This window comes from Mastomys coucha, unplaced genomic scaffold (assembly GCF_008632895.1).
Source record: "Mastomys coucha isolate ucsf_1 unplaced genomic scaffold, UCSF_Mcou_1 pScaffold7, whole genome shotgun sequence".
Lineage (NCBI taxonomy): Eukaryota > Metazoa > Chordata > Mammalia > Rodentia > Muridae > Mastomys > Mastomys coucha.
In genome coordinates, this window is record NW_022196913.1 from 96,044,195 (window position 1) to 96,065,856 (window position 21,662).

Genomic DNA, 21,662 nt, shown 5'->3' on the forward strand with positions numbered 1-21,662 from the left:
TCTACTGCATGCTCAAGACAATATAGAAGCCAGCTTCACTGCTTAAGCTCAGAGTGAAATTAAATGCCAGTAATTAGAATAAAAAGACACCCAATTATACACAATCAACAAAAATTTATGGTAATTCCAAAGCAGTTACTGCTTTTGCAAGGAGCTACATTTTACCATCTGATCTTTATGCAAAATTTGACAGAAGGGCATCCACCAACAGAGAAAGCTCAAGTAGAAGGCGGGCTCCAGTGTGCTGCTGTAATTTTACTGTTGAAATTTTCTACACTTTTGTCCACAATTCAAAAATATCTGTAAGCTGTTAAGTCAGAAAATAGCCATTAACGGTAAAGTAACGGTTGGCTATTCCCCAGAGCATAGGCTTTTTAAAGCTGAAGCATCTGCCAACCTACTTGATAAACCTAGAACAGAAATCCAAGCCTACTGCTACTGTGTCCTTTGGTAATTAGAAAACAGACTGTCCATTTGTTTTTCAGCCTGAAAGCAACCCGAGGCACAAAGAGAAACACATTTTTTTATATACTCTTTTAAAAACAAACAAACAAGCCACTGGATTTTTCTGATTATATATAGTTAGCAATCAAAGTCTTCTACAAACACACCCTAACCTGCACAGAGCTGGGGTGGAGGGGACTCCGGTGTTCCTGCCCTCACCTACTCCCTGAAAACAAAGAGAACTGCAAACAAAGTCAAAGGGGTCCTGTCTTTTAAACTCTTAGATGCAAGTGATTATACCATATCCCTCAGGGGATTAGGTGTGACTGTCAGGCAGGCAGGGACACCCATATGGTGATTTGACTGGTCCCAATTTCAAGCCTTTTGCTTCACTGACAGAATGGCCATGCTACTTACAGTGTTTGAGCATCTCTTCTCAGCCACCAGCCCTCGCCAAAACATTAGGCACAGGGCTTTTATTAACCCAGAGCCCAGTAGTATGCCATTAACCCACAACCCACCATTATGCTTCCAACAACGAGCCTTGCTCTACCCAGTCCTGTGAGACAGGGACAGCCTTTCAACTCAGACTTATGAACCAAAAGTTGGACGTTTTAATAAGAACTTTACCAGTATCAAAAACAGTACACAAAGGGAATAGCATCTGATCCCCAGAAGTTACTGCCCTTGGCCTCTTCTACTTAATTAATTCGAAGGGAAGGGAAGGGAAAGGAAAGGAAGGGAAGGGAAGGGAAGAACCAATCACCTACTTCCAAGGAGTTGGGACTACTACACAAATCTCAGGCCTCTCATTTAAACTTTAAACAATCTACAAAAGTTCTAGTCATTTACTATATGAAAGTTTAAACCAGGCAGGATGGTGGCATACCTATGGTTCTAGCACTTGGGAAACTAAGGCAGAAGGATGGAGAGTTTGAGGTCAGCCTGAGCTATACAGCAGGGACCCTATCCCTAAGACAAAAACAAATAAAAACACATTTTTAAAATTGCAAATAATGAGCTAACTTACTCAGTCAACATTATGAGTGAAACCAATGTTTCAAGAAGAAAAAAAAATGTAGTGTTATTCTTTATGACACTTGTCCCCTCAGCCTACTGCTTGGCACTGTAAAGTAGCACCAAGTAAGTCAGCCTCCTCAGCACAGGGGACCTTTGTAACGGCTGAACCTAGTCAGGATCTTTAGCCACATGCTATGAAAGGGACTAGGCTGTGGCATCAGTCCTGGCTTCCTGACTGTGACCACAGCAAGAACCTTATTGTCTCACATTTCTCCCTTAGAGAGGGCAGTGCAGTGTCTCCTCATGAAAGTGTCTCCTATCAAGATACTTGAAACCACAGGACAGCACAATGTTCAAAAAAAGAGAAAAAACTTACAAAAACTGAGGTGTGGACAGAAAATTCCTTCCTCCCAAGTCCATTGGGTATCTGAACATCAGGAAGAAATAAAGATGTCCAACAAGGTTTCCAATGAGCTCATTGATCACCCTGCAAAGAGAGTCAAGTCAGTGCAAAGACAGGCAATCCAGGCAACAAAGTGAGCTGCAGCAAGCTGTAACTAAGAGCATGGGAAAGAGCCGCTTTCACTGTCCTCCATCACAGTCCCGGGGAGTCAGCGACAGCTCTACAATGGGCCCTTTTACAGTGTGAGTGACAAATGTATTCTGAGGAAGAGGGATATCAGGCCTGAAGAACTAATGAGGCCCACAGCTTCAAGGCCAAAAGCACCTCTGACATCTCTTCCAAGCCCCTAGTCCATCCTCAAAACATTCGTTTTGATCCAGTATGTCTCAGGAGGAGGGGCAGGTGCAAAGCAAGTTAGTTTCTGAGTTCTTGCCTTCACACATGATGTTTGTAAATAGACAAATAAGCAGACTACCAAGAGAGAGCATGGGAGGGAGAAAGACGGACTACAACCACTGCTCCTTCATTTCTGGAGCTGTGATTTGCATCTCTCTTGACCGGTCAGTGAGATCACTTAAGACAGCTGAGCCTTGCCCTGCATCCTAAAATAAGTACTGACTCTTCAGGTCTCCCAGGCTCAGACAGGCACCTGCAGCATCCATGGCTGTTATTTACACATCCTTCTTCCATCTTTACCCACAACATGATTCTCGCCAGAGCAAATGAACACCTGTAACTTCCCACACTCTGCCCGTGGGGTAGGGGTTTGGGAGGAGTAGAGAGGGGGCTGACCAATGTCAAAAGGTGCTGAGCTCTGCATCATCCTTCTCAGTGCACTCACTTCTCTCTGGAAATACACAGGAGTAGTAAGGACTATACAGCTCAAATATGTCAGCTATACGAAAGATTCGTACTTTTTAAATCCACTAACTCTTGAAAATAATCGGTAAGAAATGAGAGCTCTTAAAATCTCTAGCTTGTTTCCAGCACGTGGAAGGCAGAGGCAGGCGGATTTCTGAGTTCAAGGCCAGCCTGGTCTACAGGGTGAGTTCCAGGACAGCCAGGGCTACACAGAGAAACCCTGTCCCCAAAAAAACAAAACAACAACAACAAAAAATAACAAAAAAACAAAAACAAAAAAATCTCTAGCTTGTATTTTGTTTTTGGTTTGGTTTATTTGAGATAGGGTCTAGCTATGTAGCCCTGGCTGACCCACCTATCTCTGATTCCCAAGTGTTGCAGTTAAAGGTATGTGCCACCATAACAGGCAGAGGAAAGTTCTTCTCGTTTTTAAAGATTAAAAAAATTATTTGTGCCGGGCAGTGGTGGCACACGCCTTTAATCCCAGCACCTGGGAGGCAGAGGCAGGCGGATTTCTGAGTTCAAGGCCAGCCTGGTCTACAGAGTGAGTTCCAGGACAGCCATACACAACATGGGCACAAGTCCCAAGGAGGCTGAAGCTATCAGATACCCCTGGAGCTCAAGTTACAGGCTGTTGTTTGCTGCCCAACATGGGTTCTGGGAACCAAACTTAGATCCTCTGCAAGAGCAATATCTGCTCTTAAGCACTGTGCTGTCTCCCACACAGCCCCTTCTAGGTGGTCTCTCTCCTTAAGCACTGTGCTGTCTCCCAGACAGCCCCTTCTAGATGGTCTCTCTCTAAACCTAATACTGGAAACATGGAAGGTTTTCCTACATCTCAGTACCAACTCCAGACCAAGGGAGGAGAAATTTGACACTGCCTAACAAAAGTTCTACACCATCAAACCATTACAGAAGTACTTCTCATCTGAGAAGCTCCATTTCTATGGCAGTAAGCCATTTCCAAGACATTCTGAGAGTGCCTGAAAAACAAACAGTAATCTTATAGATAAGCTCCTAAGACAAATCAAGGCAAATGAGTTCTGTACTTGCTCAATATGGATACCGAATCCAGACAGGCACCTAAGTATTCAAACAATATATCTAGTGACAAGCTAACAAAATGAGAGCCATCCAATGTCAAAGGTGCTTAAGTCCTGCAGTGCAACCAACAATATCCAAACATCTTTCTCTATAAGGTTCTAACCTATCAACACTTGGTCTTTAAAGTCTTTAAAGGCCTAAGAAAGGAAAATAAAGATGAATTAAGTTTCTCAAGGATTAGCTTCCAGATAAGTAAACTTAACATTACTTACGAGCCTCCAATGATATAGTTGAATCCGAGGATAACCCAAGGTAAGTAACAGGCCTAGGAAAGAGGACACAGATGTGAACAGCTGTGTCTCAAGACACATGGCACCAGGGGAACTGAAAATGGGGAAGGAAATAGTGACCAGGGCTTCATAGAAATTACTAGGTCACTACAAAATTTCTCAGATCTAAGGTCAACCCCACTGCACTTACATCTTCCTATCTAAAACTATACTTATTTGTACACTTATAACGTCAGAGAAAGAATCCTGCTGAGCTAATATTCACAAAGAAACAAACAAGCATCTTATGGATGACAGTAAACACACCCCAAACAGAACCACTGGAAGACTCCAAAAGCAGATTGTTACAAGTAATTAACTTGAATTTTTACCTAAAATTGTGTGAACGTCTTGAACTAACAGTCTCCCAACAGAATATTAGGGTTCCAGATCTGACATTCTAGAACAAATTTAAGCTGAGTGACAACTTCAAGGGAACTTCAGAAACTAGTAAAAGGAAGCTTAACAGCCATAAGTCCAACTGAGGTAAGTACTAGCCCACAGACTAAACAAGTCTAACTCCAGGCAGAAGACTCAAGCAATATTCAGTTCTATAGTGAATAGGACATTACAGGTAGAAAACAGTATGCTCAGGCAGCATCTGGGACGCTATTCTAGGTATAGGAGGTAGCACCTAACAGTACAGGAGGGGCAAAAAGACTAGAAATCAGCAGGAGTCCTACATGCTGTCCCACTTGTAATCCATCTTGTGTGCTCATGTTTGCCCTCTCTCCCTCCACACTACCTTCCCTCCCACCCATCTCTCTCTCTCTCTCTCTCACACACACTCTCTCTCTCTCTCTCTCTCTCACACACACACACACACACACACACACACACACACACACACACACGATCACTGAGTGACATATCCCTGAAGAGGTTTAGAGGGTTTGAAAGTAACAACAGCAAGGGATGCTGGGATGGCTAGGAGCAGGACTGAGGAGGGGGAGGAAGACACCTGTCTGTGGTACACTACTCTGCAGTGACCCCTTCTGGAAGTGTCAGAAGGTACACATCTGAGCTCAGGCAAGATTATCACAGACAAAAACTGAGCTATGTTCCTCTGAGGTAAAATACCTTAAATCGTGTTCCAAACCAAAATGATACAATCAGGTCTCTGTTCAGCTGGGCCCAGACGTAAAGTACTGACATGATCAGGGGAATCATCAGCAACTGCAAATGAAGTCAAGATATGAAGCTCAGCTCCACAGGCATTTAACAAGGGTTTAGTGTGACTGTCTACCTTGCCCACCTCCAAAAATCTGCAAAGGGAACCCTCATGTTACAATCATAAACCAACTACATTATTTACCATACAATAAATGTCATAAAAATCTATGATCAATACATAAAGTCAGAAGCATCAGTTCAAACCATTATTTGAAGAAGAAAAAAAAGATTTTCCTTAACCATCTAATCTGTTTTCAATGAATACATAACCCCAACATGTCCAGGAAATACTGCATAACCATTATCTGAGCATTCAAGCATAAGCCAGAAATGAACAAGAGGTCAATGGTTTAGATAATGCCTACAGCTAAAGGCTTAGCTGACAGTATATTCAGTTCTCATTCTGTACATTTAATATAGTCCCAACTTCTGAAACATACAGAAGGGCAAATAGTTGAAAGCCTTACCTGCATATCCATTGCTAAGCCAGTAATCTTGGTTTGTAAAGTTAAAGATCATATGTAGAAAGTATTCTATAGATGCCAAGGTTGAACTGATCATTGCCCTCCAGTGGACTTCATTACACTGTTCCAAAGGAAAACACTTTCTAGCAATCAGATTACTTAAGATATGGGAACACACAAAAGTTCTGGTCATTCCAGAAATATCCCATTAGCTTGTAGAGTCAGTCAGTAGAGCAGGAGACATGGAAATGAACAACGTCACCATGGCCTGGTCACCTGGTATCATCTTCTATACCCTGCTACTATTTTACTGTTCATTCAAGTACAGGATGGGGAGGTCTGTGCATTTGAAACAAATGCTTATACTCAGGGATAGCTTTTTTTTTTTTTTTTAAATTCCATTCTCTTAAAGGAGAAGGTGTGTTCCAGGCCATCTATGTTTCTGCTCTTGGCCAACTTTAAATAGTAGTCAGGTCCAACTGTTTGGTTATCAACTGTGCCTCACACAGAGATAGACTATGCCCACAGTGGGGTGCCTTATGGACTAGATTACTATTTAGAACCAAAAGATGGACAGCAACAAAGTCATAAAATAATGCTGGCTGTAAATTACATTTCTGGAAAGAACCAGAAAGCCGTCTTGTGGCATGGAGTCTCTGTGCTTCAGTCAACAAACCGTCAGCCCAGAGAACAAAGAGAACTGAGCTCAAAGAGACAGCAACAAAATTCCACTGAATATGGAGAAAAATCCCAGCGACGACAGTAAGAGGAGGCATGCCCAAAACATAGGATTTACCCTAGCTTTAAAAACAGAATCTGATATGCTCATTACTGACTATAGCTTTTAAAAGGTATAAAAACTAATTTAAATATTTTTATAGACTACTATTTCCCAAGACCTTAAAAAGGAGGAAGGGAGTTCATTATGGCCCAAAGCAGCCCTGAAGGATACAACGATGCAGATCCAGTTGAAGAGAAGCATGAATAAATAGTCTGCCGGCCTCCCATCAAAAGCTCCTAGAACAAACACAAGGCAAGCATCAGGCTTCAGACCGGGGAAGAAAGTAGCCTCTATGGAGAAAAATACTTAAAAAAACTATACTGAAGACATTTAACATCACTTCTTTAAAGAAACGGGTGACCTTTAGGACATATGAGCACCACTCTGGACACCCGTTTGTCTATCTGCAAAATAGAGGGTTAAATAGGATAATATGGAAGATTCCTCTCTACGGTAATGCTCACAGCAGCATTAGTCACAACAGCCACAAAATGGATTAAATCAAGTGCCCATCAACATTACCTACATAATTTGACAATAATGAGGAATGTACTAAATCTACATACTAGATAGAAGAACCTTAAAAACATGGCACCAAGTAAAAGAAACAGTCACAAAAGACCACAGATGGTATGATCCTACCATAATTACTACTAGAAATTACTAGTACAGGCAACTCTAAAGAGCAGAAAGGGAACTGAAGTTTCCTAAGGCTTGCATGGAAGATGGATTGAAGGAAATGAGCAATTCTAACAGATATAGACTTTAGAGGCAAAGACATGTTGTAAACTGATTATGATAATGGCTGCACAATTCTACAGACATACTAACTGAACTGTGCCCTTTAAACTCAAATGAGGAATATGGGATGTAGATTACCATCCTCCACTGGAATCCATGACAGGTGGGAGCTAAGAGCTTCCCTGTATACTAAAACCTACAAATATCCACAATCCTTGGATAAAATGGTAAAATATTAGCATAGAACCTACATACTCTGACATATACTGTAAGATAGGTCACATTACCTGTGGTCCCTTTTACAATGTAAATTGTGTGCAGCCAGTTGCTACAATGTGTTGTTTAGGAAGTAATAACAAGGGGGAAACTGTACAAGTTCAGTAGACTTATTTTCCAGATATTTTCAATTTTTCAGGCAGCTGACTCAGGACACAGAACCCACACAGATAAAGAGAGCAACTTTTTATCTCAAAGAAACTGTTTCAAAAATCCTCTCAGCTGGAACATTTCAAAAGTGCTCTGACTGGAAAGAAAGGGAAGCAACTTTTAAGGATAAAAGCAAACCAAACCAAGCAGTAGTCTAGCAGTGCAGGTTCACTACTTACCTGCTTTTCAAACACAAGATATTAGAGCAGCTTGCATTATCTGATCAAGTTAATAAAGTGGGTAAATGGACTCAAGAATGCAGATAAACAAGAGCAGAAAGTGGCCACAGAACCTCAGTTATATCAGATCTAGCTTCCATATCAGAAAGAGTCCTTATGGCCTAACTTTAGAGCTATGCTGATACAGACAAAACAAGATGTGATGGGGGGACGACAGTCAAGGAGATTCACACTGACACATACCACAACACGAGTGAATTGTAACAGAAGTCTGCACTAACATAGCCAACAGTGAGAAGCTGGTCACAAACTGACATTACACATGGCCCACACAGGCAAATCCACACAGGAAGTAGACTGGTAATAGCCAGAAGCTGGGGGCAGGGGTACTCTGGGTCTAGTACAGGGGTACTGATGAAAACATTGTGAGATTAAATTGCTGTGATGGTTACAAAAGCATTAAACACCACCAAATCACAGGCTCACAAAGGGTTAAAATGTGATGTGAGATGTGAATTTTTCTCAGTAAGAAGAAAAAGGTTCACTGACCTTTTTCTCTAAGAGACTCTGTATATATTTAAATTTCTCCATAGGAAAATCTTCACTATGTTGTCATGGATCATCCACACTTCACCCAGCATGTACTACACTAGTGTTTAAAATAAGAGCTACTCCAACAACTTAATCATCACCTAGATAAACCAGAAGAGCAGCATGCTAAGCGACTGCTCTTCACTGCTCTACTCAGCTCTACTCAGCACTACCACCAAGAACTGGACAAGGGAGAGTGAAACCCGAAGGTTCTGGGAGGCAGGAGAGCCCTGGTACGGATCAGGAGAGCTCTGGGATGGTGGTGAGGCCTAGCACATTTATTTGTGTGTGTGTGGGTGGGTGGGTATGTGTGTGCATTCATGTATGAGCATGTACATTAGTGTGCACGTAAATAGATGTCAGAGGATTACTTGCTGATAGTCAGTTCTACACTTCCACCATGTGGGCTTCAGGAAATCGAATTTAGGTTGACAGCCTTGGTGGCAACAGCTATGAAACAGAGGCACAATTTTCAAATACTTGAGCAGACTCTTAAGGACGATTCAGAAACCTGACCTAAGTAAGAGCCAGCAGTTTTATAAAATCTCTGAAGTCAGCCAAGCTTTGCAAATCACTTACACTCAACAAAAGTGGATCTGTATTTTGACTAGGGTATCAATTTACTGCTTCCTGGTATAAGCGACTCAAACTAGCATATAAGGAATTGTAGAAATACTCAATTCAACAATACACTTTTAAAACATTGTATTGCTTTTCTATTATATCATACAAGATGTTATATTTGAAAAATTACCACAGTACAAATCCTGCCTTAAAATTGTTTTCTACATGTATATATGTGTAGTATATGTGTGTGTGTGTGCATGTGGCCATGGTACATGTGTGAAGGTCAGAGGCCACAATCAATATCTTCCTCTATTGTTTACCACCTTATTTCTTGAGTGAGGCCCAACAGCTGACTCCTCTAGGTGGTGAGAGCTCTCAGAATCTTCTGGAGTCTTGGTCTCTGGGCACTGGACTGCAGGTACACAGTGCCACACCCAACTTATCTGCATCACTGAAGGGAGCTGGACTGGATCCTCACACTTGCACTTTCCTCAGTGCGCCATCCTCTCCAGCCCCAGGCTGGGCTTTTTTACCTCTGAGAAGGAGACTAAGCTCTGAATTGCCTCCGACTCTGTCTGAGAAACACATATATTCTAGCCTGGTTTCACTTTAGCAGGATGAAGACAAGAGTAAGTATGAGAACACAGCCCAGACATTCAGAAGATGGGAAAACATGTAAAATTTTGATCTGATGTTATTTCCTTCCATAACAAATTACAACTCATTCTCTGATTAAGAACTCAATCAAGGCTAGGTGTGGTAGTGCACACCTTTAATCCCAGCACTCAGGTGGTAGAGACAGATGGATCCCTGAGTTGGAGGTCAACTGGGTATAGCCAGGGATAGATGAGACCCTGTCTCCAACAAACAAACACAAAAACAGAAAACAAAAATCAAATAGTCTACTAGCCTAATACAGTCATGACCTAGTGAGCATGCAAGAACTATCAATACATATTTCTTTATATAATGTTTATGATCCTCAAAATCCAAGTCAACATATTTAGAATGAATTAGTAAGTTAGAATGAAACAACACTTGAACAATGACAGGTAACTTACCTGCTTCAAGCCGTGTAGAATACTGATATAAGAAATATAAATTGACCAAATAAAGAAATCCAGTTCCTGGACCCACAGGAAAGTAAAAGGTGGCAGTGAACGGCCTCCATATCTGAACAGATCAAAACAAACAGCTGTCAGTTTCTCTGACCAGGGATGAACGCTTTTCTTATTTTTAGCCAAACAAAAATCACACTATGCAAAGCATTCTTTCAATGAGAGCTAAAGTGACATCATCACCACAGTATGAGGAAACAGAGTAGGTCCTGCTGCCTTACATAACATCAATTCACAGATCAATGAAATAACAGGACATCAAAATAATCAGTAAATATTTTTAAACAAGTTAGCAAAATCAATACTATGCAAATGTATGGCTAGTCTTGCCTGAGATCAGGCTTACAGACAATCCTAAAGTAAAAGTAGCATTCTCAAACACTGGAGGTTAACAGGAATCAAAACAAAGGCATACAGGCCCCAAAGCAAATAACCCAACACACACACACACACACACACACACACACACACACACACACACACACACACACCATGAAGAGAGGAAGTCCTAACTCCAATCTTCAAATGTTATTTTCAGCAACAACTGCTTTCCTTTGGGGGCGACCCTCTGAACTGAACCCAGGGTAGGTCAGGCACTCTATCTCTGAGATCCGTCCCAGCCCTCTTTACACATTCTGAGAGAGGAGGGGATCACCTCATTGCACAGGTGGCCTTGAACTTATGCAGCACAGACAGTTCTTAAACTTTCAATGTTCCTGCCTCAGCATCTAGAGTTGCTGGGATTACAAGAGTTGTCTGCTCCACACGGCCAAGCTTTTGGGTTTGTTTTTTGTTTTTTTTGTTTGGTTTGGTTTTTTGAGACAGGATCTCTCTGCATAGGCCTGGCTGTCCTGAAGCTCAGTATATAGACCAGGCTGGCCCCAAACTCAGAAATCTCCCTGACTGCTTTCCAAATGCTGGAATTTAAGGTGCACAACACCATGCCTTGCCTTTGTTTTTAGGGTCTCAAAGCCCAGGGTTTCCTGGAACATTCAACTGGCCTGCCTGCCTCAGGCTGGAATTCCAAGGGCATGCGTGCATGCACGCCTGTTTCCTTGAATGCTCTGCCATTATTCCTCCCTCCTCACCATGCTTTAAATCACAGTTTTATGTCTTCATTCTCTTGACAAAATATTTCTATTGGCTTCACAGTCTTTCTTTATGTGGATAGCCAAACTTCATTTAAACTGTTATGATGCCATGATGAATATTCTTGTACATTCTACACACACACACACACACACACACACACACACACACACACACACACACACGGAATAAATGCCTGGGAATCAATCTGTTAGATCAACAGACATATGCACTTATTTTGGTAGACATTGCCAAATGTCTACAGAAATGTTTAATTAATTTATACTTCCTCCTAAAATGTAGATGATTGCCATCTTTCTACACATATTCACCACAAAGGATATTTACAGCCACTAACCTGAAAACTAATCTTTATTTGCTTTGAGAAAGCCGAGCATCTTTCTTCATTTTAAAGACTTTAGCACATCCACTGCCCTGATAGATCTGCACCTCTATATATTACGGAAATTTCCTTGTTGCAAGTTATTTTCTGTTCCTTCATTAGACTTATGCTTTTAGAGTACTTATACTGTATTTTACATGACAATATCTATTATATAGTACATTTATTCCAAAATACACTGATTTTTAATAGGACTTTTGCTGTGTATTCAACACAAAAGTTTAACACACAGGAAAATGTACCCATCAATATCATGCTTACAAAGTAAGATTTTTTTTCCGAAAGGATAGAAACATGTTCAATTTTAAAGCCTACTTTTAGATTAGATGATTTAGAATGAATGTCCATACTGTTATTTTAATTTCTGGTTTAATAAATATATTTTCATATCTAAAGAAATACAATGTTAGCCCTGTAGTGGTGATGCACGCCTTTAATCCCAGCACTTGGGAGGCAGAGGCGGTGGATTTCTGAGTTCAAGGCCAGCCTGGTCTACAGAGTGAGTTCCAGGACAGCCAAGATTATACAAAGAAACCCTGTCTCGAAAAACCAAAAAAAAAAAAAAGAAATACAATGTTCTTCCTCTCCTTTCTTTCCAAATCCCTTTCCTGGCTAGTTTCAATATTATTCTAAAGTAAATCAGATCCAACATCTCTATCTTTTTATCTCTGTGACACTGACATACTCTTGTCTTAACTTTCATAGTTTTCTACAGAGCTTTCTCTTTTTTCTTCCATAATCAACCACCAAAGCAGGTAACATTTGGAAATTGAACCTCTTGGCCTTCCCAGGTTAAAATCTATCAAAAATCTATCCAAAACAAAAAACAAAAAATAAAAAAAACAAACAAAAAAGTATCTTCTTTCAACCTTTTCAACTTTATCATTCACTAGCTTATATCTCAAAACATTATTAAATAATAAAGTGATTGCCCCTAGACTGTGGAAAACTGAATAATGCTGACCTTTGACTTAAAAGCTATGTGTCTTATGGCACACTATCATGTGCCAAGCACGAAAAGCATGGCTGGATCAATCATGGGAAGACTGTCAAAAAGAGCAAGAGTTGGCACAAGGAAGGGAAAATACACTCTTGGCACAAGGCCCCCAAGAACTGCAAGAGCACAATAAACAGAAGAGGGCTGGTAACGATGTGGGGCTGCTAGAATGGAAGAAACAGTCACAGACCCTGCCAGACACACAGCTGCCAACTCCATTCTCCATGGACAGAAATGAAACCCTCAGAGCTTAATGCTCTGTAGAGACTAAATGTGACCTTCCAAGACCCCTGCATTGAAGCAGTAAAGCACCAGGTTAAATCATCTCCATTCACAACTTGACCACAGGAACAGCCCCATCTCAAGAAAAAGGCACTGCAGATGACAAGAGAAGCTCTGGAGGGAAGGTGGTGTAAAGTCGCCACTTCTCAGCGGCAGTTTCAAAGCACAGGGAAGATCACGCACAGCCCCCACTGGCTGACGCATCTGTTACCTTGCTTTGTCTAGGGAGTTCTGGGAATGGAACCCAGGACCTTGAATATGCTGGGCAAATGCCCTAGCAACTGGGCTGTATACAGACCCTGGACAATGGCTTTAAAAAAAAAGAATGAATTAGTATGCTACTCAACTTATTTACACAAAATGATTCAGAAAGTAGGCTTTATAGATGAGGAAACAGCATTGATAAAGGTTACATAATAGCTAGGAACTCGGGTAAGAGCACCGATTGCTCTTCTGAAGGTCATGAGTTCAAATCCCAGCAACCACACGGTGGCTCACAACCACCTGTAATGAGATTGGACGCCCTCTTCTGGTGTGTCTGAAGACAGCTACAGTGTACTTATAATAAATAAATATATAATAAATAGCTAGGAACTGGTGAAGACAGACTTCTGCCCTAGCAGGACTCTAGAATTGTAAGACTAAACCTCCTCTCTACAATGTCACTCAACAGAGATAGCCGTATTACAACTACATTTAGTAAAAACTGCTATCCTTGTTGTGACCTAGGAACAAACTGAGAGTAAACCCATCAATTCTGACACCCTGTTTGCAAAAGCACCGCAATACAGGGCAGAAGCAATTCCTAACCTTGGAATTTTGTTAGTCTAGACTTTTGAGGTGCCTTTTTTCTGCTTACCCAGTGACATGTGTCCTGGGATGCCTGCCCTCATCCTGTCTTATACTGCTTAAATGACTGGACTCAAGAAAGAGAATTGAAATGTGCTCTGTTTAAAATGTTTTAACGCATATATGGAGGTGTGCTACTATTACAACCTTTCAGAAAACACCCACTGACCTGGTTTTTAAAATTCACATTTTACGTACTCCAATATTCCTTTAAGTTACTCAATGCCTGATTTCAGGGAAAAAAAAACCCTCAGGCTTTTTTCCCCTGACTACATTTTCTCTAATGCTGATGACACAATACTATTTTTAGCCACTGTGTGCACCTGTTCTTTAGAAATCAGTGTCTGTCAAAATGCCTCACTTCTCTTCCCTGTTCATTAAGCTTACCCTTGAGTTATACTTGCTTTCATTCATCTAAGAGACTTATTATTTTTTTATTTAAAATCATAATTTGAAATCACTAGGCACTGAGTTTCTTCAGAAGGATACAGTGTTTACTTCTGAAATCCCCAACAGCCCCTTCTTTCCTCTATCTGGCATGTAACTAGGGTAAGGAAACAGGCTTTACTTGCAGGGCCATGCGTGCAAAGCCAGAGGAGCAGAGAAGATGGAAAAAGACCAACCAACCTAACCTAACCAGTGAGCCCCAGGTCCCAGTGAGAACCCTTGTCTCAAAAAACAAGGTTTACAGCTCCTGAGGAGTGTGGCCTTTGAATACTTGTACACTTGTGCATGCACACACATGCAACACACAGCCATGCATGCACATGAGCACTGGCACATGCATGGGTCTCCAAGCAAGCAAGTGCTGGTGTGAGCAAATCTTGCTACTCCCATGTCAGCCTACAGTTCAAGTTTACTCTCTTCCAGTTTATATATATATTATAACCCAAACACTCTTTAAACAGCCTGCTAAGCTTGCAGTCATTGGGTTAAATGTGACAATATCTAATTCTGGAAAACAAGCTCGAGAAGCTGAGAGCTCACACCTTTCCATTCTAAGTTAGAGGTCTTTTTGTTTGTTATTCATTAGTTCTTTTTTTCTTTTTTTCCTGAGCTAGGCTATTCTTGAAGCTATTATATTAAATCAAGTATGACCTCGAATTTGTGATCTCCTGCCTTTCCAATGCTGGGATTACAGACAGAGTCACCATGCCTGGCTTTCCACAGTACTGGGGACCAAACCCAAGGCTTTGTGAATACTAAGCATGCACCACACTGAGCCACACCCAGCCCTCAGTGGCCTTTTTGTTGTTGTTGATCTTGCTTACTTCTTACTTTCTTGGGATGACACCTCACTCTTGGTAAAGTTAGCCTAAAACTTGCTCTACACAGCCCAGCCTGGCCTCTGCTTCCCCAATGCTACAATTACAGGTAGATACCATCATGTCCAGTACATTGGGATTCTTTGATAGGGACTAAATAACAACAATAATTCATGAATTATATTTCTAACTTAACTGAATATTAAAATTGTATTGTTACTAATAAAAATGGTCAATATAACCATTTAATGCAACTTCTACTGTTCTTTCAAAAAAAAAAAAAAAAGCATTAACTGAGGGAGTGCCCTATGGTCAAGAGTCCTGTAACTGATAAGTTAGCACATCATTATATTATCACTGCTTTTAGGTAGAGATATTTTAGGTCCAGACAGATAAATAACTTGGTTCACAGCACACAACCTGTAAGGGTCTGAGCTAGGACTTGATGTTATGACCTAACTACTTGAAATACTTGAAAGCCTACAATCTTTCTGTCCTACATGAATTAACTACTTGATGCTTTATGATCTTCCAGCTCTAGGAGAAAAGGAAAAATCATTTCCTATAAGTAGTTTGAAGAAATCACTTTTCAAAACACTTTGCTAAACACTTTGGGGATAAAAGGTTAGTAAGGAATTGAAGACACCTTAGACAAATCTTAACTAGGTGAGACAGAAACCAGCTGTAGGTGCTCATAAACACGTCAGCACTACCTCAAGCTGGTTGTAGAACTGAGGTACCACACGTATATCAACAGTACAGCACTGACAAAAGGGAATGATACTATTTGTTTTTAAAAAATGAAATATAGGACAGGCTCCACAGGAGGCTTATCTCAGTGAATAAATACTAAGGCATCGGGAAACTGCCACCTCTCTTTAATCATTGGCTGACAGGAAGACACTCCATCACTGGAAAGTGTGTGATAAGGAGAAACTATGGACAGCCAAGTAGTGAGTCTTAGCCCATTTGCTGTATTTTGTTATCCAGACTGGAGAACTAGCACTTTAAACTTTATAGCTTTAAACCACTACATTACACAGAAGAAAGGAAAAGTATCATTTCAAATTGTGAATGTACAATTCTAAATCAACTATCCCACAGTTTCTTAGGCCGACACAGATGGAGCATCTACGGAGAGGCGTCTCCCACAGAAACTGTGAAAGCACACCTTCTGTGCTTTTCCATCCTTCCTGCATTGTTTCTACTCGGTTTGTTACAATATGCATCTGAGGAGCTGGTGTATCCATACATGAGGTATGACACAAATGATGTCTCTAGTGGGTTCCTGTTTGATTTTCTTTTAAACATTATTACATCTGTAGCTTATTAGAAAAGCCTTTGATGTCGTTTATTCTAGCAATCTGGCTACACAAGTGAGCAAGATTTCATAAGGCTCAGAGTCAGTTTTGACCATGTTCTCATAAAATGATTTACAGCCAGCGCTCTCCACGAAACGCTCCCCATGCACACGTTACCCAACATGCCACTGGGTACAAGGTTCACAACAGCACTCTGCCAAGACATATTTATTAATGGATAATTTGTTAGTACAACCCTATACAATTCAGGCTGAGCTTTAGACTCATATTCTTACAACTGCTGTAGGATGTCTCTACTTGGATGTGTGGAAAACACTTAAAAGTTAACAGTGGTCAAAACACATCATTAATCCACACTTCAAACCAAACCGGAGCCCTGCTAAGCATTCCCACTCTCAGTAAAGTAAATGTGTATGTCTCTGAGTCCATTACCCAGTGCTCCCTACACACGGACTCCATTCCTCCGAGAAGTGGGCAGTCAACTTGCAGTGTTCTGTTCAAAGCCTCCCAGGCTTCATTGGTGCTCTCAGAGTATCTGCCTGGCATGTGCAGTGCCCTAGGCTCTGTAAACACTTAGTGCTGTAAACACTTTGTCTGTTAGCCTCTTACCCTCTTAGCTTCTACAAGGCCCTCTATGATTCACCTGGGCTTTACAGCACAGACCCCAGGGTAACTCCCTGTCTTCATCTACCAGGCTTCCCACTTCAGTTGACTCTCTACTCGATACCCAGTTTTCTTTCTATTCCCACTTTTTGCCTAGTTTCCCAGTTTACTATTCTTTCTTTCTGAAAGACTAGGTCCAAAAGACAAATTCAAAGACATTTTCAAGTGTTCTCTTAGACTTTTCAGAAACACTGGTAACTTAAACACTGTCCTTGGCAATGCGCCTCCCTCTGCTTTTCTCATAGGATCAGGAACCTGTCCTATTCACTGTTGTAGACAAGTGCCCAGCACATAGCAAGCTCCCAATAATTTCTACCAACTCAAACAATATATAAGCAGCGGCTATGTGCCCAGCACTCATCTAGGTTCTGGATGGGAAGTGAACTAACAAATACCAACAGGTGGCATGTAGCAGGAAAAAGGAAAGGGAAGGGAAACAGTGAAGGGGGAACCGCTGATAGCCATCAGAGAAGGCCTACAAAGTAAAATGTCATCTGGGCAGAGACCTCAAAGATGTGAGTGAATGAGCCACGGCTATCTTTTTCAGGAGAGAAATACCATGTGCAAAGGTCCTGGGGTTGACTCAGGTGCTACACCAGCACTTTACTCATCCCATTCAACAGATACTGAAGGAGTCTAGGGAGACTGACAGTACTTGATTTATGTTTTAACAGGATGGCCCAGGCCGCTCAGCACGAACAAAAAGAGCTAAGTCGGCATGATAACAGCTTTCAATGGAGAAAGGCCTGTATTGTGGATATACAGTTGAGGTAGAATCAGCTGTCTAGCCAACAGATTCTGGAGTGGGGAGAAGAAGTCAAGAGGCTGTACAGGGTGTGTATCTCAGTGGTAGAGTATTTGGCTAGCAAGTGCTATGCTCTGGGTTTGAGTCCCAGCACTAAACAGTAAAACCAAAATAGAACTCAGGGATGTCTCTATGACTGTTAGCTTAAACGCCTCTAGCAAACACAGTTGCTATTTGCAAAAACGAAAGGGAGATTTGATTATATGTCTACTGGTCACCAGGTGGTGATTTCCACCACTACGTTAAAGATATTTGTGTATTTGACAGTCTCACATTCGTGTATTTATGGTCCTGTGTGATAAAGATCTAAGTCCAAGGGAGAGACTACAGAAGATCCTATAAGGGATTCCTGGAGCATATCCCAACATTTAGGTCAGGAAAATGAGAAAGCAGCAGAGACCAGAAAATAACATCCAGTGAAGAGCAGAAAGAGAAGGTCAAGTAATGTGTGGGAATCCAGATCTAATAGTGAGATCTGAGCGTCCCCTGATTAAATTTTTACATCACAGAATACATAAAAATTACCTCTAGGAAATTAACATTCTTTGGCTTACAATGATAATCTTGACTGTTTTCCTGAATGCTTAAGAAAATTAATATCTCCCATTTACTCATTCACTGATAACATTTAACTGCTATATGCCAGGTGATGGGTTAGGGTCCGCAGGAAATACAGATAAATTCATTCTTATTTAATATTTGTCCTTAAACCACTGCTTTAGGGCGGAAAAACTGTAAACATGCAAACAATCCATGCAGAAGTATGTCAAGTCGGCACCACTGATTAAGATGGCATCACCACCCACGACGGGGATAGAGGGAGGGAGGAGGACATTAAGGCAGGTGGGCCCAATCTGCCACCAGAATGGCAACTTACCTCCTCACTATTTCCTTCAGAGTGCGGAAGGCGGGAAGTACAATCTTGCCAGACAGGTATCGTGAGTCACGTCCCAGCAGGCCAATCCGCGACTCTAAATTATCCAAGCCTTAGCACTCGACCCCAGGACCTCCCGGGACCCAAAGGACCCCTGGAGCCGGACGCACTACAGATCCCACCAGCCCCAGCGTGCCCCGCAGCCCAGCAAACCCGTTCCGCCGCCGCGGGGACACATGGGGGCTGTAGTCTCCACTGCCCGACGCCAGCTACTACCTGGAAGCGATAGAGGAAAGCTTCGGGCCAGAGGAAGAAGTAGGCCGGGCTGATAATACCGAGCTTGCCGATCAAGGGGACCGCGACGGTGGCAGCAAACCAGTAGCGCGTGATGGCGGGGATGCTCCTGAACCAGTCCCCGATGTCCGACATGGTCGCCCGTCAGGTGACTGGCTGCGCAGCGCCGCGCGTCCTCCCGTGCCCACCCCGCGCTCCGCGGACGGCTCGGCCAGGGAAAGTGGAGGCGCAGCCGCTGTGCAGGAGGCGGAGACCGACGGACGTGGCGCCACCGAATTCGGACGAGCTAGGCAGCGATTACAAGAGAAACTTCCCCTTCCGGTGGCCGTGGGCCATGTGACCAGAAGTGCCCCCGCGGCTTAAAGGGCCAGTGCAGATTTGAAGCGCCGTACGGGGCCCGACGTCCTGGGGTGGGGCCAAGCGGGAGAGGCGGGGTGATGACGGCACGTCTAGTGGGAAACAGTGGTTGCCCAGAGCAACGGCCAGTAAAGCAAGCCAATGGGGAAGCTGCATGCCCTTCACCTAGTTCTCTCCTGAGTTGTAGTCTGAGTAGTGCCTCTTGTAGAGTATTTATTTAAAGGGAAAGGAAGCCATAGTGCATATACTTCTTCATTTAGTCACAACACCATCAATTTGTTCACAACTTCAGGCAGATTTCTAGACACTGGGGATGCAGCTGCGGCTGTCAGCATGGTAGTGGTACCTGAACTTTGCAGTCTCAGGATAGACAGAAAAACAAATGCGTAATGAAGAAAAAATTCAGGGGATAAGGAAAAAGATTAGGATGATGGGGTAGAGTGGCAGGCGAGAACTGGGAAATCTTGAGACGCATTTGAGACCGCATTTAATACTGGGCATAATCTGGTTCATTGGGGGCTTTGAATTAGAAACAGACGAAGATGGTTGTTTTAAGCAGTCGGTGGAAAGATATCGAATTCACTAGAACTTCTAGTTCTTTGCTGTTGTTTTGGAACTGTGGTTTAGGTTCAGTAAAGCCTTCGGTAAAGAACATAGGTGTAAACTGACCTGTAGTGAACAAAGTGTTTGAACTTACTGCAATCAAAGAGATTGCTCACCAAAGGACCCTGGACCCATTTCACTAAACAAAATCCAAAATCATCATTATTGCATGGTAGCGGGAGAGGAACTGTTGGTCAAACTAGAAGAGGCAGTGCATTGTAAACTCAGAGCAGAGCTGAGTGGAACGTAATTACCACCGGGTCTGGACAATAAGAAAAGAAACAGACTCAGTGTTCTCATACTGGAAAAAAGAATCCTCAAACTTAAAATATGTGAAATTTGGGCTCTGAAAAAAAATTATTATTTAACTTTGTAAAGGAATTAAACATCTTAGGTCCAAGTGGCCCATGTGACTCTTGTCCTCCAGGCAAGATAGGATCCACGTCAGTTTCCACATACTTTCCAGTGTTCCGTTATTTCAAAGAACTTTGGTCACTACCCTTTTCAGTGTTTAAAAAAATGCACATTTTACAAAATAGAAAGATGCTAAATATTTCCCAGTTGAATGAATGGATACATAAGTTGGGGTCTGTAAGAAAATCAAGTATAGAAAGTCTATAAAGAAACGTCTTCGGCGGGTGGTGGTGGTGCCGCCGCCGCACACCTTTAATCCCAGCACTTGGGAGGCAGAGGCAGGCGGGTTTCTGAGTTGGAGGCCAGCCTGGTCTACAGGGTGAGTTCCAGGACAGCCAGAGCTATACAGAGAAACCCTGTCTCGAAAAACCAAAAAAAAGAAAGGTCTTCATACGTAGCCAGGAGAGTTCAAATGGTGCTTCCTTGCAAGAAAGTCGTCATGCTTGCCTCTTTCAATCACTGGCACTGACATTTTAACCAAGGTATAAGGAATAAGAGAAACTGGCTATCCAACATGGCTATGGAAAGTTCCAATAATGAGCTTGTCAATGTGTGTGCAAGAGAAAAGAACAAAAAAATGTCATGAACATGTCCAATCCAGACTGTTCCCAGATTCACCAAGAGATTGGTATGGATTGACTGTTGACTTTAGAAACACCGACGTTTATATTGTGACAAAGCACTTCTTAGCAATACCATGTGGTAAAAGTCACTTAACCTCTCTTTGGTGTCCTTGCCTTTAGAAGGAGCCAGTAAGTGGGCTGCAGAGATGGCCCAGGTGGGAAAGCTGCTCAAGCTGTGGCCTCTGATGAAAGCCCAGGAAGGAGTCCAAGGCCGGCGTGGTGGGACAGGCAGCCCCACACTCGAGAAGCTTGAGAGCAAGAGTTTCAGGCCACCTCGAAGAGGAAGAGGAGGCTGGGGATTTGGCTCAGCAGTTCAGAGCAGAGCGCTTTCTGCCCTGCAGAGGACCTGGGTTCTCTTCCCAGCACCCACATGCTAGCTCACAGTCATCCATAACTCCGGCTCCAAGGGATCTGATCCTACCATGTACATACATGAGTGCGGGCCAGACATTCATATACATAAAAATTATTTTTACCCCTTTTTTGAAACAACATTTTTCTGTGTAGTCTTTGCTATTCTAGAACTTGTTCTGTAGATCACACTGGCCTCAAACTCACAGAGGTCTGCCTACCTCTGTCTCCCAAGGGCTGAGATTAAAGGCATTGTACCACCATACCTGGCTTAAATTTTAAAAAATAAAGTAAAATAAAATAAAATCTCATTTCCTATTATTTCTCTTT

The 21,662-nt window shown here is 42.2% G+C and overlaps 1 protein-coding gene across 1 annotated transcript in view; it reads right to left on the reverse strand.

Moving 5' to 3' along the window:
- The window catches only part of Derl1 (derlin 1), a 23,282-nt gene extending 3,910 nt beyond the window's left edge, over window positions 1-19,372 (reverse strand). The window contains exons 1-7 of the mRNA XM_031358365.1: window positions 18,967-19,372; window positions 10,085-10,196; window positions 6,691-6,755; window positions 5,742-5,768; window positions 5,182-5,277; window positions 4,045-4,097; window positions 1,841-1,951 (exon numbers count right to left, since the gene is read on the reverse strand). Coding sequence (XP_031214225.1) covers window positions 1,841-1,951; window positions 4,045-4,097; window positions 5,182-5,277; window positions 5,742-5,768; window positions 6,691-6,755; window positions 10,085-10,196; window positions 18,967-19,119 — 617 coding nt within the window. The 5' untranslated portion in view covers window positions 19,120-19,372. The remainder of the gene's footprint in view (window positions 1-1,840; window positions 1,952-4,044; window positions 4,098-5,181; window positions 5,278-5,741; window positions 5,769-6,690; window positions 6,756-10,084; window positions 10,197-18,966) is intronic.
- Between the last annotated feature and the right edge of the window lie 2,290 nt (window positions 19,373-21,662).